At 46.5% G+C, this 19,743-nt stretch overlaps 1 protein-coding gene and 1 long non-coding RNA gene across 6 annotated transcripts; one reads left to right on the top strand and one right to left on the bottom strand.

The window, feature by feature from the left end:
* TXNL4B lies at positions 2-13,016 on the top strand. Of its 4 annotated transcripts, none has more exons than XR_002344527.1 (4): positions 3-371; positions 3,632-3,800; positions 6,481-6,632; positions 9,232-13,016. It is a non-coding gene; the product is annotated as a thioredoxin like 4B (long non-coding RNA). The 4 variants fall into 4 exon arrangements; XR_002344526.1 differs by having other exon boundaries at positions 4-371; positions 3,621-3,800; positions 9,232-12,968; XR_002344528.1 differs by lacking the exon at positions 3-371 and adding an exon at positions 4,500-4,586 and having other exon boundaries at positions 3,668-3,800.
* On the bottom strand, positions 12,834-17,697 carry HP (haptoglobin). Of its 2 annotated transcripts, XM_005664359.2 has the most exons (6): positions 17,544-17,573; positions 16,319-16,503; positions 16,078-16,160; positions 15,681-15,782; positions 14,925-14,999; positions 12,845-13,759 (listed from the first exon to the last, which is right to left on the bottom strand). In XM_005664359.2, exons 4-6 carry the CDS (start codon positions 15,730-15,732, stop codon positions 12,981-12,983), a joined length of 906 nt encoding a protein of 301 aa, XP_005664416.1. In that variant the 5' UTR covers positions 15,733-15,782; positions 16,078-16,160; positions 16,319-16,503; positions 17,544-17,573; the 3' UTR covers positions 12,845-12,980. The 2 variants fall into 2 exon arrangements, with proteins under 2 accessions (NP_999165.1, XP_005664416.1); NM_214000.2 differs by lacking the exon at positions 16,319-16,503 and having other exon boundaries at positions 12,834-13,759; positions 17,544-17,697.

The raw sequence follows: 19,743 nt of genomic DNA, 5'->3' as shown, positions 1-19,743 counted from the left end.
CCTAAGGCTTCCGGTCGCAGCGGGGAAGATTGGCCGTGAGTAGAATAGGCCCTTCCGCTTATTGGGCTGCTGAACTGAACAGACCGCGCGTTAATCACTGCGTTTGTGCGTTTTCTTTTTCCGTTTCCGTCCACTTAAGAGGTCGGCCGAGAGTTATTTGGCAACAGCCCCTGGGTTACTCTGGTTTAGGGTCGCCGCCGCGGTTGCGGAAGAAGAAAGGAGTCGCCGGCGTCGCGGCTTTTTGGAGAAAGTGTCAGGGTTGCCGAAAGCCTTGAAGTGCTGGCGAGGAAGATGACGTGCAAATAAAGTATCATTTTTCCCCGGCACTTGTGGGCCAGGAGTAGTCCAGCCACTGGCATCATAAAAAATAGGTATGTCGGGGATATTGGAAAAATGAAGACGTGCACCCCAGTGTGAGTAAAAGTCACTCGTAAGTTCACACGCAGTGAAAACCACTGAGGGTGTTTGAGGATATTCATTTTTAGTTATTTCCTATGTGAATATGTATATTTGCATTATAGTTAGGTTTTGTACAAAAGCGGAATCACCCTTTGTATACTACTGTTTTATGACTTTTTTCTTTATTACGAGGATTTTTCACGTATCTGAATTGTTAATCTATAACGCAATATGTAGTGACAGTGTGTTAGTATGTTACAGGACTGCCATCCTTCATTTCACGATTCTCCTACCGATGGCAGTGTAAGTTGTTTCCAGTTTTTCACTGTTAAAAACGTGACAAATATCCTTTTTACATAAATCTTTCTGCGTATGTCTGGTTATTTACTAGGAAATAATTCTCAGAAATGGAGTTGTATTTCAGGTTTCTTTCTAGACAAGGTTTGTTCTCTGTTTTCTAGGGGGGACTATGAAGCCTGTCCCTTCACTGACATTCTTGCCTTTATCATTTAATCTTTGCCAGTTTAATGGCTTTTTAAAATATAACTTTTTTTTTTCTACTTTTTGTGGCCACACCCACAGCATATGGAAGTTCTCAGGGTAGGAGTCAAATCAGAGCTACAGCTGCTGGCCTACACCAGAGCTGACGCAAGGCCAGATTCCCCCCCACCCCACTGAGAGAGGCCAGGGATCAAATCCACATCCTCATGGATGCTAGTTGGATTCATTTCCGCTGTGCCACAGTGGGAACTCCTAAAATACATCTTTTAATTTGCTTTTCTTTACTTAGCAGTGAAACTTTCCAAATTTTTTTTTTTCTCGTCTGTCTTCTTTCTGAATTCCTTGTTTTTATCCTTTGCTATAGACATTTTCTTAGGTGTGGTCTCAATTTCCCTTTCCTTTTTTCAACATTTATTCAATTCCACTCTCACACCCTCACCTCCCCACTCACTCTGATGACAACTTTGCTCTCCTGCCATTTCCTCCTCTTTTTATCAGTAACACGCAGAAATTGCTGTTTGGTTGAATTCTAGTGGTTCGACAGATCCATCTTTTCTTTAGCTTTCCCCTTTCCCTCTCAGAATTTGTTCTGCCATTCCTGTTTGATGAAGTACCTTCTGGCAATCAGCTTCCCTATTTAAAATATGGCTCATGACTGGAACAGTTCCATTTCTTATGCGAATTTTAGTAATTCATATCTTAAAATGCTGCTTGTCACATAAGAGAGAGGGAGGGAAGGAAGTCCTCTTTTTTCATAGCATTAGACAACTTTGGAACTGAACTTAAAATACCAGGTATCTCAATGGAGTTTATCATGGATGGATCAAAAGTAAAGCTCCTTGGAATTGCGGTTGGCTCAGAAGTTTAAGGATTAAGGATCTGGCATTGTCACTGCAGTGGCTCAGGTGCCTGGCCCCAGAACTTCCGCATGCCGCACGTGCAGCAAAAAACAAAAACAAAACAAAAAAAACTCATTGATTGGGAGTTCCCCTTGTGGCGCAGTGGTTAACGAATCCGACTAGGAACCATGAGGTTGTGGGTTTGATCCCTGGCCTCGCTCAGTGGGTTAAGCCGTGACCTGTGGTGTAGGTCGCAGACGCGCTCAGATCCCGAGTTGCTATGGCTCTGGTGTAGGCCGGTGGCTACAGCTCCGATTAGACCCCTAGCTTGGGAACCTCTGTATGCCACGGGAGCGGCCTTAGAAAAGGCAAAAAGAGAAAAAGGGGAAAAAATTGATTAAAGAATTTCTCAATCATAAAAATAAGACTTGTGGTAAGATATAAGTAAAAATAAGTCTGGACTAGACATTTGGCAGCATGGGTTCTAGTCCTTGTGCTTGTAGCTGGAAGTGTAAGTATGAGCAAACTGGTATGAAAACGAGGGGCCCCATCTCTCTGTATTTTACAGTTTGGTGTGTGTGTCGTTTTTACACACTCTCAGTTTGTCCATTTGCCATGTGATGTGATATACCAAAATCTTTAAGCCAGGAGTCATGATGGTACAAATGGCCCTCAGTGAACATGCCTGACACAGCATGCTGCTATGACAAAGAATGTGTGGGTTTTCTGCTTAGAGATAAGAGAAGATCTTCATATGTGAGGTCAAGTTCAAAGTACAGAGGAGTGGGTAGACTATGTGTGCTGGACGTCTGCCGTGTGCCCCTTCTATCCACTCTTTCCCCTTCTCTAAACTGCCCTGGACAAGGAGGCTTGTTGGCCTCTGCAGCTCCCCTACCCTCTTTGTTCCAATTGGAATCACCATTGGAAGCATTAGCAGGTGAGCAGAGGGCGGGAGGAGAGTGGCTGCGTCCTTTAGCTGCAGCCTGACATCCTGGATAGCGGCCCTCTCCGTTCAGCAATATCAGCCACGCAGTTCTAGAACTGCTCGCACTGTCGCTGTTTCTAGCCCAGGGTACTGCACTACACCTACTGGTTTCCTGTCCCCTGCCTTAATGAGAGGCTTCTGATTACCAAGTTTGAAGGTGTCCGCTCTTTCCTTCTGGAATACTGACTGCTGGAATATGCTATCTTTGGGGTGAAAAAGGGAGAAAACATAAGAACACATGCTGGTGTTTTCTTGTGAATGTGTAACAAAACCCTGGAAGATTCTGAAGACATTAATTGAAGTAGTTACCTGGTAACTATTTACTGGGCACTGGGAGCTAGGCCACTTGAGAGGAGACAGAGGGAGATGTTGCTCGGGACTCTTTTCCTTTTTTTTTTTTTTTTTTTTTTTTTTTTTGCTTTTTAGGGCCACACCTGCGGCATATGGAGGTTCCCAGGCTAAGGGTCGTATCGGAGCTACAGCTGCTGGCCTACACCACAGCCACAGCAACGCCAGATCCAAGACGAGTCTGCGGCCTACACCACAGCCACAGCAACGCCAGATCCAAGCCGAGTCTGCGACCTACACCACAGCTCATGGCAACGCCAGATCCTTAACCCACTGAGTGGGGCCAAGGATCGAACCTGCAACCTCATGGTTCTTAATTGGATTCGTTTCCATTGCGCCACGACATGAACTCCAAGACTCCTTTTTCTGTAGTCTCTTTTTAAACAATGGACTTGCCACCAGTTTACACATTTATGTGCTTCTTCTACTTTTTTAATATGTTGTATGAAACCTTTTTTCCTCTGGAAAAAAAATATGATACCTACTCCAATAATGAAAATAATTTAAATTGGGACTTATGCATTTTACTTTCTCTTTAAATATCACAGCTTTATTTCAGGACTGACAGTGAGGATTGATATTTGGGTTATTTCAACATGAGCTTCCTGTTACCCAAGCTGAGCAGCAAAAAGGAAGTAGACCAGGCGATAAAAAGTACTGCAGAGAAGGTGTTGGTTCTCAGGTTTGGGAGAGACGAGGATCCTGTCTGTCTGCAGCTAGATGATATTGTAAGTGAAAAAAAAATTTTTTTTCTTTTTTGGTCTTTTTAGGGCAGCATAGTTCCCAGGCTAGGAGTTGAATCTGAGCTGTATCCGCCAGCCTACGCCACAGCCACAGCAACACAGGATCTGAGCCACGTCTTCGACCTACACTGCAGGTCATGGCAATGCCGGGTTCTTAACTCACTGAGGGAGGCCTAGGATCCAGCCCACGTCCTCATGGATACTAGTCAGGTTCGTTTCTGCTGAGCCACGATGGGAACTCCTGTAAGTGAACTTTTTTAAGTAAATAGTTTTTATTAAAAGCCTATACATACATTCTCACTTCAACATTGGTAAAGTGCATGAAAGGGAGCAGGCAGGACCTGGGGATATAGCTGGTCATTTGTTATCAGACATTCACTAAGAGCCACTTGTTGCCTGCCCTGAGTTGACTCTCCAAACCTGTGATTGTGCCGAATCTGTCTGGCTGTCCTGCCTTACTAGCAGCTGCCGAAGCTCAGCTTCATGGACAGGACAGCAGAAGACCAAAAACGTTATTGACAAGTGTCCGTGAACTTGTGCTTATTCACTGCCCCCATAGTGGGATAACTACTTCCTCTTCCCAAGGGGCAGATGAATGCCAGGGAGGTCAGGTGACTTCCCACAGGCACAGGACCACTACATTTGCAGAGCTGGGATTTGAGCTTTTGTTTCCTCTGCCTGCAGATAAGCTTTTCTAGTTGCTGCCTCCAGTGTATAACTTGATGACAATCTCTGGTTTCTCAACACATCTTCACACTCTGGTGTAAGACAGTAAGTTTATCCTTGTCTCTGCTTATTATGGAGAGAAACTTACTCAGGAGTAAGACTTCACCCACTTATTTCTATAGCTGTCACCCATAGTATGGGTCCAGTGTAAGAAACCCCTTTACCATAATTAAAAATGGATGCATGGAGTTCCCATCGTGGTGCAGCGGAAACAAATCCAACTAGGAACCATGAGGTTGTGGATTCAATCTCTGGCCTCACTAAGTGGATTAAGGATCTGGCATTGCCGTGAACTGTGGTGTAGGTCACAGACATGGCTCAGGTCCTGCATTTCTGTGGCTGTGGTGTAGGCCGGCAGCTGCAGCTCCAATTTGACCCCTAGCCTGGGAACCTCCATATCCTGTGGGTACAGCCCTAAAAAGCAAAAAATAAATAAACAAATAAAAATGAGTGCGTGATGTGTTCACCTGGGGAAAAGGGGCCAGAGCATTATACCCTCAGCTTTCAGGGGTGGTCAAGAGCATAGACTTGAAGCCAATCTGTTGGAGTCCAAGTCCCAGCCTTACTGCCCACTAGCTGTGTGACCAGAGGCACGATACCTTCCTGTGCCTCAGCTTCTTCATCTGTGAAGTGGTGACTCTAGCAGTGCCTGCCTCACAAGGATGTTGCAAGGGCTAAATGAGCCAACAAGTACAAAGCGCTTAGAGCGCTTGGCACATAACAAGTGCCACGGAAGTGTATGCTATTTTTATTATAATTATCATTTATGGAGAAATTGGAAGGAAAGATTTGGGGGAATTTCATTGTCTGCATTGCATATTTCTTAGTTCTTTTTTATTTAAGTGAGCATGGATTTTATAAATCCATAAAAACTTCATAAAAACTTTTCACGATCAGGAGCTCCCTTTCTGGCGAAGCCAGTACAAACCTGACTGGTATCCATGAGGAGGAAGCTTCAATCCCTGGCCTCGCTCAGTGGGTCAAGGATCCAGCATTGCTGTGAGCGGTGGTGTAGGTTGCAGACACGGCTTGGATCTGGCATTGCTGTGGCGTAGGCTGACAGCTATAGCTCTGATTCTACCCCTAATCTGGGAACTTCCATATGCCATGGGTGCATCCCTAAAAAGAAAAAAAAACTTTACAGTAAAAAATAGAGAGGAGTTCCCAGCGTGGCTGAGTGGTAACAAACCCGCCTAGTATCCATGACGATGTGAGTTTAACCCCTGGCCTCCGTCAGTGGGTCAGGAATGCAGCATTGCCATGAGCTGTGGTGTAGGTCGCAGACTCCCCATGGATCCTGAGTTGCTGTGGCTATGATGTAGGCCAGCAGCTGCAGCTTCAGTTTAACCCCTAGCCTGGGAACTTCCATATACCATGGGTGCGGCCCTTAAAAGAGAAAAAAGGAGAAAAAAAAAAAAAGAAATGTATTCCCACAGTTTGCCCAGGGACTGCTCATAACCCTGCTGACAGTGATTTGGATTCTGAATGATAAGGTTATAGTGAGTCTGCTGTGGAACTCAAACAGGCTAAATTTGGGGGGAGAAAAAAAAAAAAAAAACAGGAGTTTTTTTTCAAAGAGGAAACACTCTTCTAGTTAAAATGCACAGAAGAGGAGTTCCCGTCGTGGCTCAGTGGTTAATGAATCCGACTAGGAACCATGAGGTTGCGGGTTCGATTCCTGGCCTTGCTCAGTGGGTTAAGGATCCAGCATTACTGTGAGCTGTGGGGTAGGTCGCAGATGCAGCTCAGATCCTGCGTTGCTGTGGCTCTGGCGTAGGCCGGTGGCTACAGCTCCAATTCGACCCCTAGCCTGGGAACCTCCATATGCCGCAGGAGTGGCTCAAGAAAAGGCAAAAAGACAAAAAAAAAAAAAAAAATGCACAGAAGAAACGTTAGCTGCCCCTCATGTTGTAACTTACCTCTGTCTCTTCTTACGCAGCTTTCTAAAACCTCTTCTGACTTAAGCAAAATGGCTACTATATATCTGGTAGATGTGGACCAGACTCCAGTCTATACACACTATTTTGACATCAGTTACATTCCTTCTACTGTGTTTTTCTTCAATGGGCAGCATATGAAAGTGGATTATGGGTAAGTTACATTGACGTGAAGTTATTACAGCCTTAATTAAAACTTTTTTTAATCTAGGCAGTTTCCTCACTTACTTGCATGTGATGGGGGCAACCCCATTGCAACTCATCGCTTCCACTGGGTGAGTTCTCAGCTGGTTCTACGTTTCATAGTTGTTTTGTGAGTTTTACGTTGGTACTGTTTCCTCAGTTCATGCACTCTCTAATTTTTTATGGGAAACTTTGGTACAAAATGAGAATGTTTCCAGGATGAATGGCAAATTTTAATTTACTACATAAATATGAAAGAATAGTATAGTTTGGGGGGGCATTCATCATTCTTAAGTGTAGAAAATAGAGAACTTTTTAAAAAATTTCCCAGGAATTTTAATTAAAATAAAATATGGAAGTTCCCATGTGGCTCAGCAGTAGTGAGCCCAACTGGTATCCATGAGGTTGCAGGTTTGATCCCTGGCCCCACTCTGTGGGTTAAGGATCCAGCACTGCTGTGAGCTATGGTGTAGGTTGAAGATGATGCTTAGATCTGGCGTTGCTGTGGCTGTGGCATAGGCCGGCAGCTGCAGTTCCAATTCATCCTCAGCCCATGAACTTCCATATGCCAAGTGTGCAGCCCTAAAAAGGGAAAAAAGAGAACAAAACATATCATTGTTCTTAAGGTTTTGGAACACATAGACTGCATCCATAAAAGAAGCGTTCCTTCAGCAAATTAAGACATGCTTTTCTATTGCCAAACTTCCTGTCCCCCTGCCACTCAGAGAATTCTCAAGTCATTCTTCCACATAACCTGTCAAGAATAAGTAACATGAGGAGTTCCCGTCGTGGCTCAGTGGAAACAAATCTGATTAGCATCCATGAGGACACCGGTTCAATCCCTGCTTTGCTCTGTGGGTTATGGACAGTGTTGCCATGAGCTGTGGTGTAGGTTGCAGACGAGGCTCAGATCCTGTGTTGCTGGGTCTGTGGCGTAGGCCAGTGGCTGCAGCTCTGATTGAGGCCCTAGCCTAGCAACCTCCATATGCCACAGATGTGGCCCTAAAAAGCAAAAAAACAAAAAAAACAAAACCCCAAAAAAGAATTAGTAACATGACGTCTTTAATGCTTTCCACTCCTGTCAGCATCCCAGTATTTAATATTTATTTTGAATGTTTCCATGATAATCCTATCATTTCTGACTGTGGTCGAGGTACCACTAGTCTAGATATGTGCGCCAGCTTTGTAATCATCTGTTTGAAAGTGTGTTAAATGTCAACTCTTCTAAGGCTCTTTATTCTCCCAGAATACCATCGATGTGTGTGTTAATTTGGTGAATCTTTTTAGAAGATGATTTATGATACTACTTATCACTTTATAATCATATAAAGGAGTTACCACTGTGGCTCGGCAGGTTAAGAACCCAACATAGTGTCCATGAGGATGCGGGTTCAATCCCTGGCAGATTGCCCAGGGGTTTAAGGATCTGTTATTGTCGCAAGCTTCGGCGTAAGTTGCAGATGCAGCTCCCGTTCTAGTGTTGCTGTGACTGTGGCGTAGGCCAGCAGCTCCAGTTCAGCCCCTAGCCTGGGAACTTCCAATATGTATTAGGTGTGGTCATTAAAAAAAAGGAAAAGGAAAAAAAATATGAAAGGACTATGTCATATGTTGAAAAAAACACATTACAAAATAGTTTGCATGATAGAATTTCCATGTTTGTGGGGAAAAAAAAAAATAATGCATGCATGCACTCACGTTGAAAGGACATGTACCAAAATGTGGCCTCTGGCCTCACTGGTAATTTTTTTCTAAACAATTTCTTCAGTTACAACTACAGGTGTGATAAATTCATTGAGTAATAAAAAAAATTTTTTTTAATTTCTACAGTAAACATACATAATATTTGAACTAGTTAAAAAAAAAAAGAAAGAAAGAAAACAGTAATACCCACCACTCAAAAATATAAGTGACTTGGAGTTCCCATCGTGGCTCAGTTGTTAACGAATCTGACTGGGAACCATGAGGTTGCGGGTCCGATCCCTGACCTTGCTCAGCGGGTTAAGGATCTGGCGTTGCCGTGAGCTGTGGTGTATGTCGCAGATGTGGCTCGGATCCTGCATTGCTGTGACTCTGGCATAGGCTGGTGACTACAGCTCCAACTTGACCCCTAGCCTGGGAACCTCCATATGCCAAAGGATCAGCCCCAGAAAAAGCAAAAAGACAAAACAAAACAAAAAAACAGAAAAGTATAAGTGACTGGAACTCAAGAGACAGTGACTAGTTCAAGGACGTTGCACATGCCTAGCCAGCAGCAGCGATGGCAAACTAAGCCCACGCTGACACCCAGGGAATTCTACTTGATGTGTTGAAAAGTGGCTAAAATAGGTTTTGAGGCAGAAGCTTTTTAGGTGGGAGGGCCTACGTGCTCTCCTAGTGGCCCACAGCACTGCTTTTAGTCGTATATCACATGGGCCCTGGAATCGCAAATGGAAAATCAGCATTGGGCTTTGTGTCTAAAGTCTCTCTAATCAGAAGAAAGTAACAAAGCTGCTTATTTTGTTTATCCTGAAGGTCTTACAAGTCATGCTGAAAAGTTCTGAGTGGGATTGTTTCTCTTCTATGCTATTCAGGTCCCCAGATCACACCAAGTTTGTGGGAAGTTTCAAAACCAAACAAGACTTTATAGATTTGATTGAAGTAATTTATCGAGGAGCAATGAGGGGAAAACTTATTGTCCAAAGTCCCATTGATCCCAAGAATATTCCCAAATACGACCTGCTCTATCAAGACATTTAGCAGGTTCACTGCTGTCAAAGTCGAAGAGAAAGGCACATCCTGAAAGAGTACCTGAACCCAGCTGTGCTGTTTTCCTGGAGTCCTGCGGAAGCGTGGTCAGCATCCTGGCGGAGAAGAGGCTTGATATGTGTAGAGCTTACTTGTCCCCAGGTAGAAGACGTGTGGCAATGGCACTGAGGTCACATGACCAGAGACGCCGGAGTGTCTACCCCTACGGACCTCGGCGCAGCCCCATCAGCCACGGTCAGTGGCCCCAGCGGGATCATTTCACCCTCTCTTTATATTGTGCTTTTCTTTCTTCTTTAAGGTAATACAGAATCCTTCTAAACATTGCCTGGTACAATTCGATCAACTACGTTTATCTGACACACAAGTAAAATAGAAAGTCAGTTCCCGTAAGAGCAGAAGTCCTTCTCTTCAAGATGTACGCACACCCACCCCTTCCATCATCCTCAGCCTCGCCTGTTCCTCCACACGTATCTCAAGCAGCTCACCTGTCTCCAGTCCCTGCATCCCAGTTTCTCTTGGAAAAAATAATTCTCTACTGATAATCGGGCAAGTTTGTTTATCTTCCAGCCTTTCAGGCTCAGACTTTTAAAGGTATCCTGGTTTGCTCATTTTACCAGCGTTTATGTTAATAAATTGCCCAAGAAGTGAGAACTTGAGTCTTTACCATCCAGCACTCAAGTGGAGCTAAACAAAGAACTAACTACCCTCAGTGAGTAGGAGCAGACGTCTTTCAGAGACAGGAAATTGTACTTCAAGGACTCAAGCCTGGAAAGAGCTCAGAATTATGAGAAAGAAATACCATCTTTATAGGATTTGCCTGTTTTAACAATTTTATGAGGCATTCTTGTTCTTCCAGGAGACACCACTGGACAAGTTCCTGCTCCTCTCAAAACCTCATGGGGGCTAATGGTACTGACTTCCTAGGGTAAGAGGATAGATGCAGAGGCAGAGGGCAGTGCACCAGGCGGCACGCAAGGAGCTGCTACTGGCCACCTTGCCAACAAAAGCCCAGTACTGTGCAGGGCAGCAGTGTTGCTGCAGGTCCGTCCCCCTTTGCCAAGTGCTTTCTGGGGAGCGGTGACCATGGAGCCTAGTTCTGACAGGCATGGCATAGAAGGAAGGCTGCTGGACTGACCGTGGTGGCCTTTGTTTGTAAAGGAGAGAGCCACTCCCAGAATGAGATCACAAAACCCTTTCACCACCACCTCCGTCTTTTGGCCCCCGCTTCCTGCTTTCATGGTAGTCGTGACGCATGGGCTACAGCAGCCGTCTTAGGACCAGAAGGCAGCCAGCCCGGATGGACAGTGAACATGCCAAGAAGACCAGTAAAAAGAGCCTAGGTCCTGGGTTCCTGTTGTGGCTCAGCGGTTAACGAACCTGACTAGGATCCGTGAGGATGTGGGTTTGATCCCCGGCCTCACTCAGTGGGTGAAGGATCTGGTGTTGCTGTGAACTGTGGTGTAGGTCACACACACACACGAGGCTTGGATCTGGCGTGGCTATGGCTGTGGTGTAGGCTGGCAGCTGTAGTTCCGATTGGACCCCTAGCCTGGGAACCTCCATATACCATGGGTGCGGCCCCAAAAAGACCAAAAAAAAAAAAGAGAGAAAAGAGCCTGGGTCCCTACCGATGAGCCTGAGCTACTGAGCGGACTCTGGACCTGCCTCCCTCCAGACTTCTGTGAGGATAAAACGCCCTCCCTGCCCGTCACTGTAGTCTGTCCCTCATGACCTAAGCCACAGAGCATTTGATGTGTGGAAGGTTTTTGCTCTGATACCAGCAAAAATAATCTGTGTGTGTAAGCATCTCATCTCTTCTCTCCTGAGGGCTTTAGGGAATATTGCTCTAAAGTCATGGCTTTTGTTTTTGTTCCCATCTTAGTTGCTCCCCATTCCACAAGTTTTTATTAAGTACATACTGTGTGCCCTGTCTTAGGCCAGATGCTACATAAAAACGAGTGACTGTTGCATGGAAAAAAGGCTTCTTAGGAGAGACGGGACCTGAGCCTTAAAGGAAAGTAGGAGGTACTCCTGGAGAAAGGGGGAGGGCATTTCAGGAGAGGGCGTGGGGGTGCGGGGTGGGGGGAAGGCGCAGGGGCCCGAGGCAGCAGCGTGTCGAGAGGGTTCCACAGAGTTCAGTGTCGCTGAAGCCCAAGGCCAAGGCCAGGCGGGTGGAAGGTGCTGCTGGGGAGGGAGGCAGAGGGGATAAATGGATCGAGAAGATGCCAGAGGTTTTCTCTTACTATTTTCCTCCCGAGTGGTGAGTAGAAGCCGCTTAGTATAAGCCGATTATTCTTCAAGAAAACCTAATGCTGAAGGTACTACCACTCACTCTGATCCCTCTCACGGGTTCTAGGACATAGGTCTAGGTCCTTCACTGGCCTACCAGCTCTGACCCGTAGAAAATTACTGATGGCGCTGGAAAGTGCATGTGAGAAGAACAGCACAGTGAAGGCAGAACCCTCTTGAGAGTAGTGACATCCGGTGACATTCTAAACCACGAGAAGGAGAGGCCACGTTTTGGTGTGACAGAGGGGATATTGGCAAAGCCTTCGTTCATTGTGCTGAACGAAGGCTTACAGCAAGAAAGAGTTCAGTGAGAGCTGCGCTTTGAAGAAGAGCTTTGTGTTCTGGGTTCTGCAACCTTTTTTTCTGGGAAACCCTTAATAGCAAGATCTTATCTTTGTGAAATGAAAGACTCAAACAGCTTGCATCTTGACTCCTGGTAAAGGGTAGGTTTCTTCCACGTGGGAAAAGCAGCGCTCCCTGAGGAAGAGACTTCTAACTTTACCCAGTGTCCCAGGGTGATTACTTGTGGGCACTGAGGGATCGTCCGGCTTAAGCCCATCATAGGAAAGTCCGGGGACCCGGTGGGCAGGGAGCTTCAGGAACTTGGCAAGTGTATTGTCCAGCTATGACCTGGACCCAGCCAGTCCAGAGATCCTGCCTTTACACCATCTTACTCTGTGGTCTAAAGAGCTGGTGTGTTGAAAGACAAACAGCCAAGTGTCGAAACACTTGTTTTCATCCCATTTTGAGCTGGCCGCTTCCTCACCAGCCTGTACTCTGTCTCCCATTTCACTCCGAAGAAGCCAAAGAAGGCAGTGGAAAGAGCTCGGGACTTGGATTCAGACAGACCTAGGTTCAAGGTTGGGCTTCACTACTTGATAGCTGTGTAACTTTAAGCAAATCACTTAACTTCTCTGAGTCTGTTTGCTTGTCTGTAAAACGATACCAGTGACCTCCCCCCTGAGGCCTGCCATCCCATAGGCGCCTCATTCAGTGAGCATGAGCCCCGGAGGGGACAGTGCTTGTCACCTGAGGGATTGCCAGTTGGCCTGGGGTGTCTTCTGACCCACTCCCTGTAGTCTCTAGACCACTCCGCTGTGGCTGTACCATAAATGAGAGAATGAAAACAGCTCAAGGCTACAGACAGCACAGGAGGGAATCAAAGGAAGCTCTTTATTGACTGACTCAGCGATGTGGGGCTGGAACCCGGCAGCTTCACACCACGTTTTCTCCCCTCCGCTCCCGTCCAGTTTTCCCTCGTCCTTTCAGGCCCAGGCTGGCGGCCTCAGTTGTCAGCTATGGTTGTCTGAATCCAGTCCAGGATGGAGGTCACCCTTACATACACACCGTACTCCGCCGTACGACAGCTCTTGTCGAAGCTCAGGATCCCAGCCGCGTACCAGGTGTCATCATCCTTGTCGTGAACAGCAAAGGCGCTGCCGGCGTCGCCGTAGCAGGTGTCTTCCTGGTACTTGGACAAGCCGGCGCAGAAGGTGTGCTCGTTCAGGATGGGCTGCACCCCCACCGGGCTCTTGGGTGTCTTCTTCTCTGGCACGGTGCTGCCTTCGTAGTACTGTACACATTTTTCTTGGTCAGCCACCGGCAGCATGACATACTTCAGATGCTCCGTAAAGTTGAGGTTGGCGTTTCGCCCCCAGCCAGACACGTAGCCCACAAGCCCCACATTCACATAATCTTTAGAAGGGAGGCAAATGGGCATCACCCTCTCATTAACGGGCACCTTCTGCTTGAGTTTGATGAGCCCGATGTCTACCGTGGAGTTGTCAGGATGGAAAATCACCTTCTCAATCTCCACCTCCTGTTTCTTTCCCACATAGAGTCTTAAAGTAGGAGCAATGTCTTTTGCTTTTGTATCATTTTTATGACCCAAGCGGAGATTCTTAGCCGTGGTCAGCAGCCACTGTTCATTGATGAGCGTGGCCCCCGAGGTGAGGTTATGGTGGGAGATCATCTTAGCCTGCCAGGGGAAGCTGCCTTTGGCGTCCAGCGAGCCACCCATGATCCGCTGCACCTGATCCACTGGGTTCTTGGGCTTCCCGCACACTGTCGAGGAGAGCAAGAAAGTTATGGGCCGAGTGTGAGAAGCTCCCAACTGGGAAAGAAGAGTAAAAGTATCGACTTGCTGCCGTCTAAACTGTCATTGTTGGAGTTCCCGTTGTGGCTCAGTGGTAATGGGTGTCCTTGAGGACTCGGGTTCAATCCCTGGCCTCTCTCAGTGGGTTAAGGATTCAGCATTGTCGTGAGCTGTGGTGTAGGTCGAAGACAGGGCTCAGATCTGGCATTGCTGTGGCTGTGGTGTAGGCTGGCAGCTACAGCTCCAGTTTGACCCCTAGCCTGGGAACCTCCATATGCTGCGGTTGCGGCCCTAAAAAGAAAGACAAGACTAAACTGTCATTGTGCATTTATTCAGAGTTAGATGTTTACATGCTCTGCCCTTACCATGTGATCCCCTCGTTCCCAGTGTTTACAGTTTGAAATGGTTCTTTTTAAAAGAATGTTTACATCACTAAGAATTCTATTTCCTGCTTTGCTAACACCAGATCCTTAACCACTAGGCCACCAGGGAACTCCTGTATGTATATTTAAACAGTTTGTCACAACAAAGCATCTCCATAATTCCCTGAAAATCTTTGCAAAGGCAAGGAGCTGTAATAATCCCTCTGAATAAAGAGGGATCTGAAGCAGCACTGGCTGGAACCCAGATCTTAATAGATACTGCAGTTCAAACCAGGCCCTTAGCAGTTCCGAGTCCCTGGCAGCAGAAGAGGGTAGCCAAGATCCTCCTGTTCCCAGAGGGAGAGGGGAGAGCAACAGCTCCTCCTGGTGACAGGCAGGAGGTCCGCCCCGTCTCCGCCTCTCGTTATCATGCATGCTCCCATAGATTAGGATTTTTTTAACCCCTCCCTCGACTTGTTCTTGGAACTTGCTTTACCCTTGACCCAAGCCTAGCGGATCCTCCCTGGGCAGTGCAGTCAGCAGATTCAGTCATGCCCCGCAGGCCCAAGTGAATGAGATCCTCATGAACTGTATGGGAAGGCATGGCTTCCCCCCCTGTCATCCATGGGTCTCCCTGGTCCCTCGCCTCGGCCCTTGTGTGCCCAGAGGAGACCACACAGGGAGGATGCGTCTCTAGGACATTTCGGCCCGGTGCCTGCCCATGCTCCCGCCCCCCAACCCTTGTCTGCTTCCCAAGGTGCCTGCTTCCTACCTGCTTCACATTCAGGCAGTTTCTCTCCAGTGACCTTATTTGTCCACTGCTTATTACTGTCCAAGGTGTACACTCCTGAAACAAACGGAAAGAAATGAGCCTAAAGAGAAATTGTATCTGGACCTGGTGCGGGGAGAGAAGCTATTTAAAGAGCAGCAGCAGAGAAGCCGGAAGGAGAGGGGCGCTGTACTGCTGGGGACGCCAGTGAAGCCCAGCAGGACAGAATTGTAGTCGTGGTAGCCCTGGAGAGTGTGCTGTCAGCATAGGGTTCAAATCCTTACTCTCCTTCTTACGGGCTCCCTGAACTTGGGCAAATTACTCAGCCTTCCTAAGCCTCAGCATTATCAGCGGCAAAATGGGCATGATAATGGTACCTCCTCAGAGGGTTCTGTGAGGACCAGGCGCACAGACAGGTGCAAAGCACTGAATGGTGCCAGGAGTGAGAGCTCCGTAGGTACACGCCCCTACCGTCACTGTCACCGTCATTTGTTCCTCTCCCACATTGCCTTTTGTGGGTGTAGGTTTCAGTCTGAGATGGGTGGGCCATGTGATATCATCCTTAACAGGGGAGGAAACTTGAGGCTGAGAAAAGTTCATTTGCCCAAAAGGCCATGGCTACCGGTGACAAAATCCTTATTAGAATCTTAATCTCTTGGCTCCAGAGAGAACCCATGAACTCTCTGGCCAGTCATCCTGGCTCCAGTCATGGGAACGGTGGGATGGGAGAGGGCCCAGAGATACTCATCCAGGCCGTACCATCTCCTGCCGTGCGCAGTTTGTAGTAGGTTTGGCAGTGATAGCGAACCATGTGCTCCACGTAGCCCTTTGGGATCTCAGGGGGCTTTGGGCAGCTGTCATCTGCAAAGAAAAACAGGAGAAGAAGGTTTGTATTTTGAATCTGCCCTGGAGACCCAGAAAGATGAGAAGAAGCTGCTTGGCACATCCACCTCCCTCCACCCCACGTGGAAGCCCAGGGGAGAGCACCCTCCCCTTATTTCTGGCTGTGTCCCCAGTATTCCTGCTGCTGAAAGACCAGAGCTTAGGAGGGAAGGAGCAGTTGGCTCTTCCCAAATAGGGGTAACAGATCCGACAGGGTCCGGGTGGGATCTGGCAGTGCTGGGGTGGGCTGTTCCGCCCCAACGCAGAGGCCCACCTGTGGCATCTGTGGCCTCATTGCCGGTTTCTGCTGCAAAAAGCTGCCCGCAGAGCAGGAGGGCGACGACAGCTCCCAGGGCGCTGCAGAGAAGACAGGAAGGAGTGCACAGCTGTCTCCCCGATTCTCCCCTGCCCCGCCCCGTGCCGCCACACAGTCCCCTCCCATCAGGCAGCCAGCGAGAGGAGATGCATACGGAAGCGGCAGGACCAAGAAACCCTTCACCCACCCGTGTGTGCACCTGAGCACCTTCCAGCACGTTCTGTGCTGCTGCAACTCCTACGGAAGCTTCAGAGAGGAACAACCAAGATAGGAAGGCACATAGGGATTGGGCCTTGGTTTCTGGCGACGTTCAGGCAACCTCAGATTGTTAATGATATATGAGCTGTGCAGCAAAGAGAAACCTCCCCAGGCACCCTTTAGGTGCTGGGCCATAAGGATAATGCTGATGAAATACAGACAGCTCCAAGATGGGGAGGTGAGGGTTTACCATGCTATTCTCTCTACTTTTTAAAATTTTTCTGTGAGAAGTTTTTTTAACCACCAATAGGGTTGTTTCTATTATTTTGCGATCATTTGACTTCAGAAAATCAAACCCCCAAATGCCAGAAGGTTACCTGGAAGAAAACTGACTCCCTGAAAGCACTGAGGCCCAGGCCACAGCCACCAGTTAACCAGCTCCCTGAAGGATGTCAACTGGTCAGAGGTTGCTTGGTTATATTGTTTCTAGTCCTGTTGTTTCCAAAATGATTTCTTTTTTTTTTTAATTTTTATTTACTTTTTTTCTTTTCTAGGGTCACACCCGTGCCATATGGAGGTTCCCAGGCTAAGAGTCTAATTGAAGCTACAGCTGCTGTCCTATGCCAGAGCCACAGCAACTCCAGATCTGAGCCTCGTCTGCGACCTACACCATAGCTCACGGCAATGCCAGATCCTTAACCCACTGAGCAAGGCCTGGGATCGAATCTGCAACCTCATGGTTCCTAGTCGGATTTGTTAACCGTTGAGCCATGTCGGAAACTCCCAAAATGAATTTTATTTTGATAAAATCTGAGTGCCTTGATTGTGTCACCCAAATGTGTCATTATTTGTCTTTGTTATCATATATTTTTTTGTAAAGGAAAAAAATATGCTAATAAGCATATTCAAAATGCCAGGAAGCCTACCTGGCATCCCATGCAGAGATGAAAACGTCATAACCTCAAGGAAAGAGAGCCCTTGGAGAAAGTCACATCTCGTGGGAAAGGCAGCACTGTCCTTAAACATTCGGTTTTATGGACACAGAAGAGCAGAGTATTTATCACACCAAACCCTTCATTCACTATAATTTAGCCCATTTGCCTTATATTTTTGCATCTCTCCTGGAGGCCTCTCGTGTACCTGGCTGTCATGGAGATAAGCGATACATGCAAAGCGAGATGAAATAGTCCAGAGTAAAGGGGGCTGGGACAGAGCTGTGCACTCACCGCATCTTGGGTTCCTCTGCCTCTGGAAGAGCAGTGCTGTGGGGGCCCCTGCACCTGCTTTTATGCCTCCAGTATCTCACTCCACCCCCTTCGAGATTTTGTAATCCTGTGTCTCCACACTTTGGCCTTGCTAAGGTCACTCACATTTTCCAGTAATAAAGCCACAAACAACATCCCTGTTAAGAGTTAAGCTCTTGCTTCACACCTGAGTTTCAACTGGTGTTCTTCATGCTTGAGCCAAAGAAACCTGGCCACATCATGACCCCATGTAGCTGCCAAAGTGTTTCCCCGAAATCAGCCACTGTACAGGCTTGGGGGGAGGAACTGTCAATCTGTGTCTCTCTTTGTTTTGGATGGTTTTCAGCACTGAAAAAAAGCCCTTCTTTGGGTTATTTCCCCTGGAAACACTCCTACAACCTGGCTGAGATGGGGCTTGAAAGTAAGCATTTCCTTTCCACAGTCATTTCCCTGACCTGTGTTGCCATCTTCCTTTTGCTGCAAAGCTCTCCAACCTGAAATCTGTAAAATGTATTTATTGTGTCTTCTCTGATTGTTTTTTGTAAGAAACCACACAAAAAGTTTAAAACTGTAGTGTAGACACAAGCCATACTCAATGGCAGTGGTTGTCATGGTTTTATAGTCCAGTAATCAGTCCAAATAGGCAGATGAGAAAAATAGATATGCTTCAGTCAAATGCCTGCAGCTGGGTATCCCAAGTACTAGGCAATTGAAATTTAATAATTCATTCAAAAAGGTTATCGGTTCTTAAATTAGAATGTACAGAATAATTCCTTTGAGATATTCAGAATAGCACTGATATAATAATAACCTGAAACAGCACAAATGTCTGTTGATAGTAGAATGGCTAGATAATGTGTGGTGTATTTGTGTGATAGGACATTATGCAGGCTTGAGAGTGAATGAACTATGAAAGAACATGGATAGTTTTATAAACATAATCTTGAAAGAGAATTGTAAGTTTGAGGAAATTACATTAAGAATGATGCCACTTTTATGGAGCTGAAAACCAAGCAAACTCAGCAGTAAGATACGACACCAAAATCCCAAGCAACAAAAGGAAAAATAGATAAATTGGACTTCATCAAAATTAAAAACTTTTGTTCACCAAAGGTCAGCATCAAGAATGTAAAAAAAAGAGTTCCCATCATGGCACATTGAAAATGAATCCGATTAGGAACCACGAGGTTGCGGGTTCCACCCCTGGCCTCACTCAGTGGGTTAAGGATCCGGCATTGCTGTGAGCCGTGGTGTAGATCACAGACGCAGCTCAGATCTGGCATGGCTGTGACTGTGATATAGGCCAGCAGCAACAGCTCTGATTAGACCCCTAGCCTGGGAAACTCCATATGCTGCAGGTGTGGCCCTAAAAAAGACAAAAGACAAAAGACAAAAAAAAAATGTAAAAAGATAACCTATGAATGGGAGAAAATATTTACAAATGATATATCTGATAAGGACTTAATATCCAGAATATATAAAGAATTTCTACAGCAACAACAGCAATAAAAAGACACCCCAAGTGAAACATGGGCCAGTGGTTTGAATATGTTTCCAAAGAAGAGACCCAAATTGTCAATGAATACATGAAAAGATGTTCAATATTTCTAGAGAATGTCATTAGGAAAATTCAAATCCAGACCACAAGACCACCTCACACCTACAAGTATAGCTACAGTTAAAAGAAAAAAAAAATGTCATAAGCCTTGGCGAGGATGAGGAGAAGCTGAAAGTGCTGATGGGAGTGTAAAATGATGTAGTCCCTGGAAAAGAGTATGCTTGTTCCTCAAAAAGCTAAACTAGAATCGCCATATGACCCAGAAATTCCCCTTCTAGGTATGTACACAAAATAATCGAAAAGTGATTCAAACAGATTCTTCCGTACCGCAGTTCACTGCAGCGTTACCCACAATATCATCCAAGAGGTAGAAGCCACCCAAATGCCCTTCAACCGATGAGCGGATAAAGACTCTGTGAAAAATACATACAGGGGAATAGCATTCATGTATGAGAAGTTCTGGTAGACACCATGACATGAATAAACTTTGAAAACATCCTGCTACGTGAAGGAAACCAGAAACAAAAAGACAAACACAATCTGCTTCCACCTGTATGAAGTACCTAGAAAAGGTTAATTCATAGAGGCAGAAGGTAGAGTCAGGTCTGCCAGGGGCCAAGGGGA

Source organism: Sus scrofa, chromosome 6 (genome assembly GCF_000003025.6).
Source record: "Sus scrofa isolate TJ Tabasco breed Duroc chromosome 6, Sscrofa11.1, whole genome shotgun sequence".
Taxonomy (NCBI): domain Eukaryota; kingdom Metazoa; phylum Chordata; class Mammalia; order Artiodactyla; family Suidae; genus Sus; species Sus scrofa.
This window is presented reverse-complemented; position numbering and strand designations above follow the sequence as displayed.

Excerpts from the sequence above, each read along its gene's own strand:
- HP (NM_214000.2), bottom strand. Across the intron at positions 15,783-16,077 it reads TGAGGCCACAGATGCCACAG|ATGACAGCTGCCCAAAGCCC; the intron begins GTGGGCCTCTGC and ends TTTTCTTTGCAG. Across the intron at positions 15,000-15,680 it reads ACTGCGCACGGCAGGAGATG|GAGTGTACACCTTGGACAGT; the intron begins GTACGGCCTGGA and ends CGTTTGTTTCAG.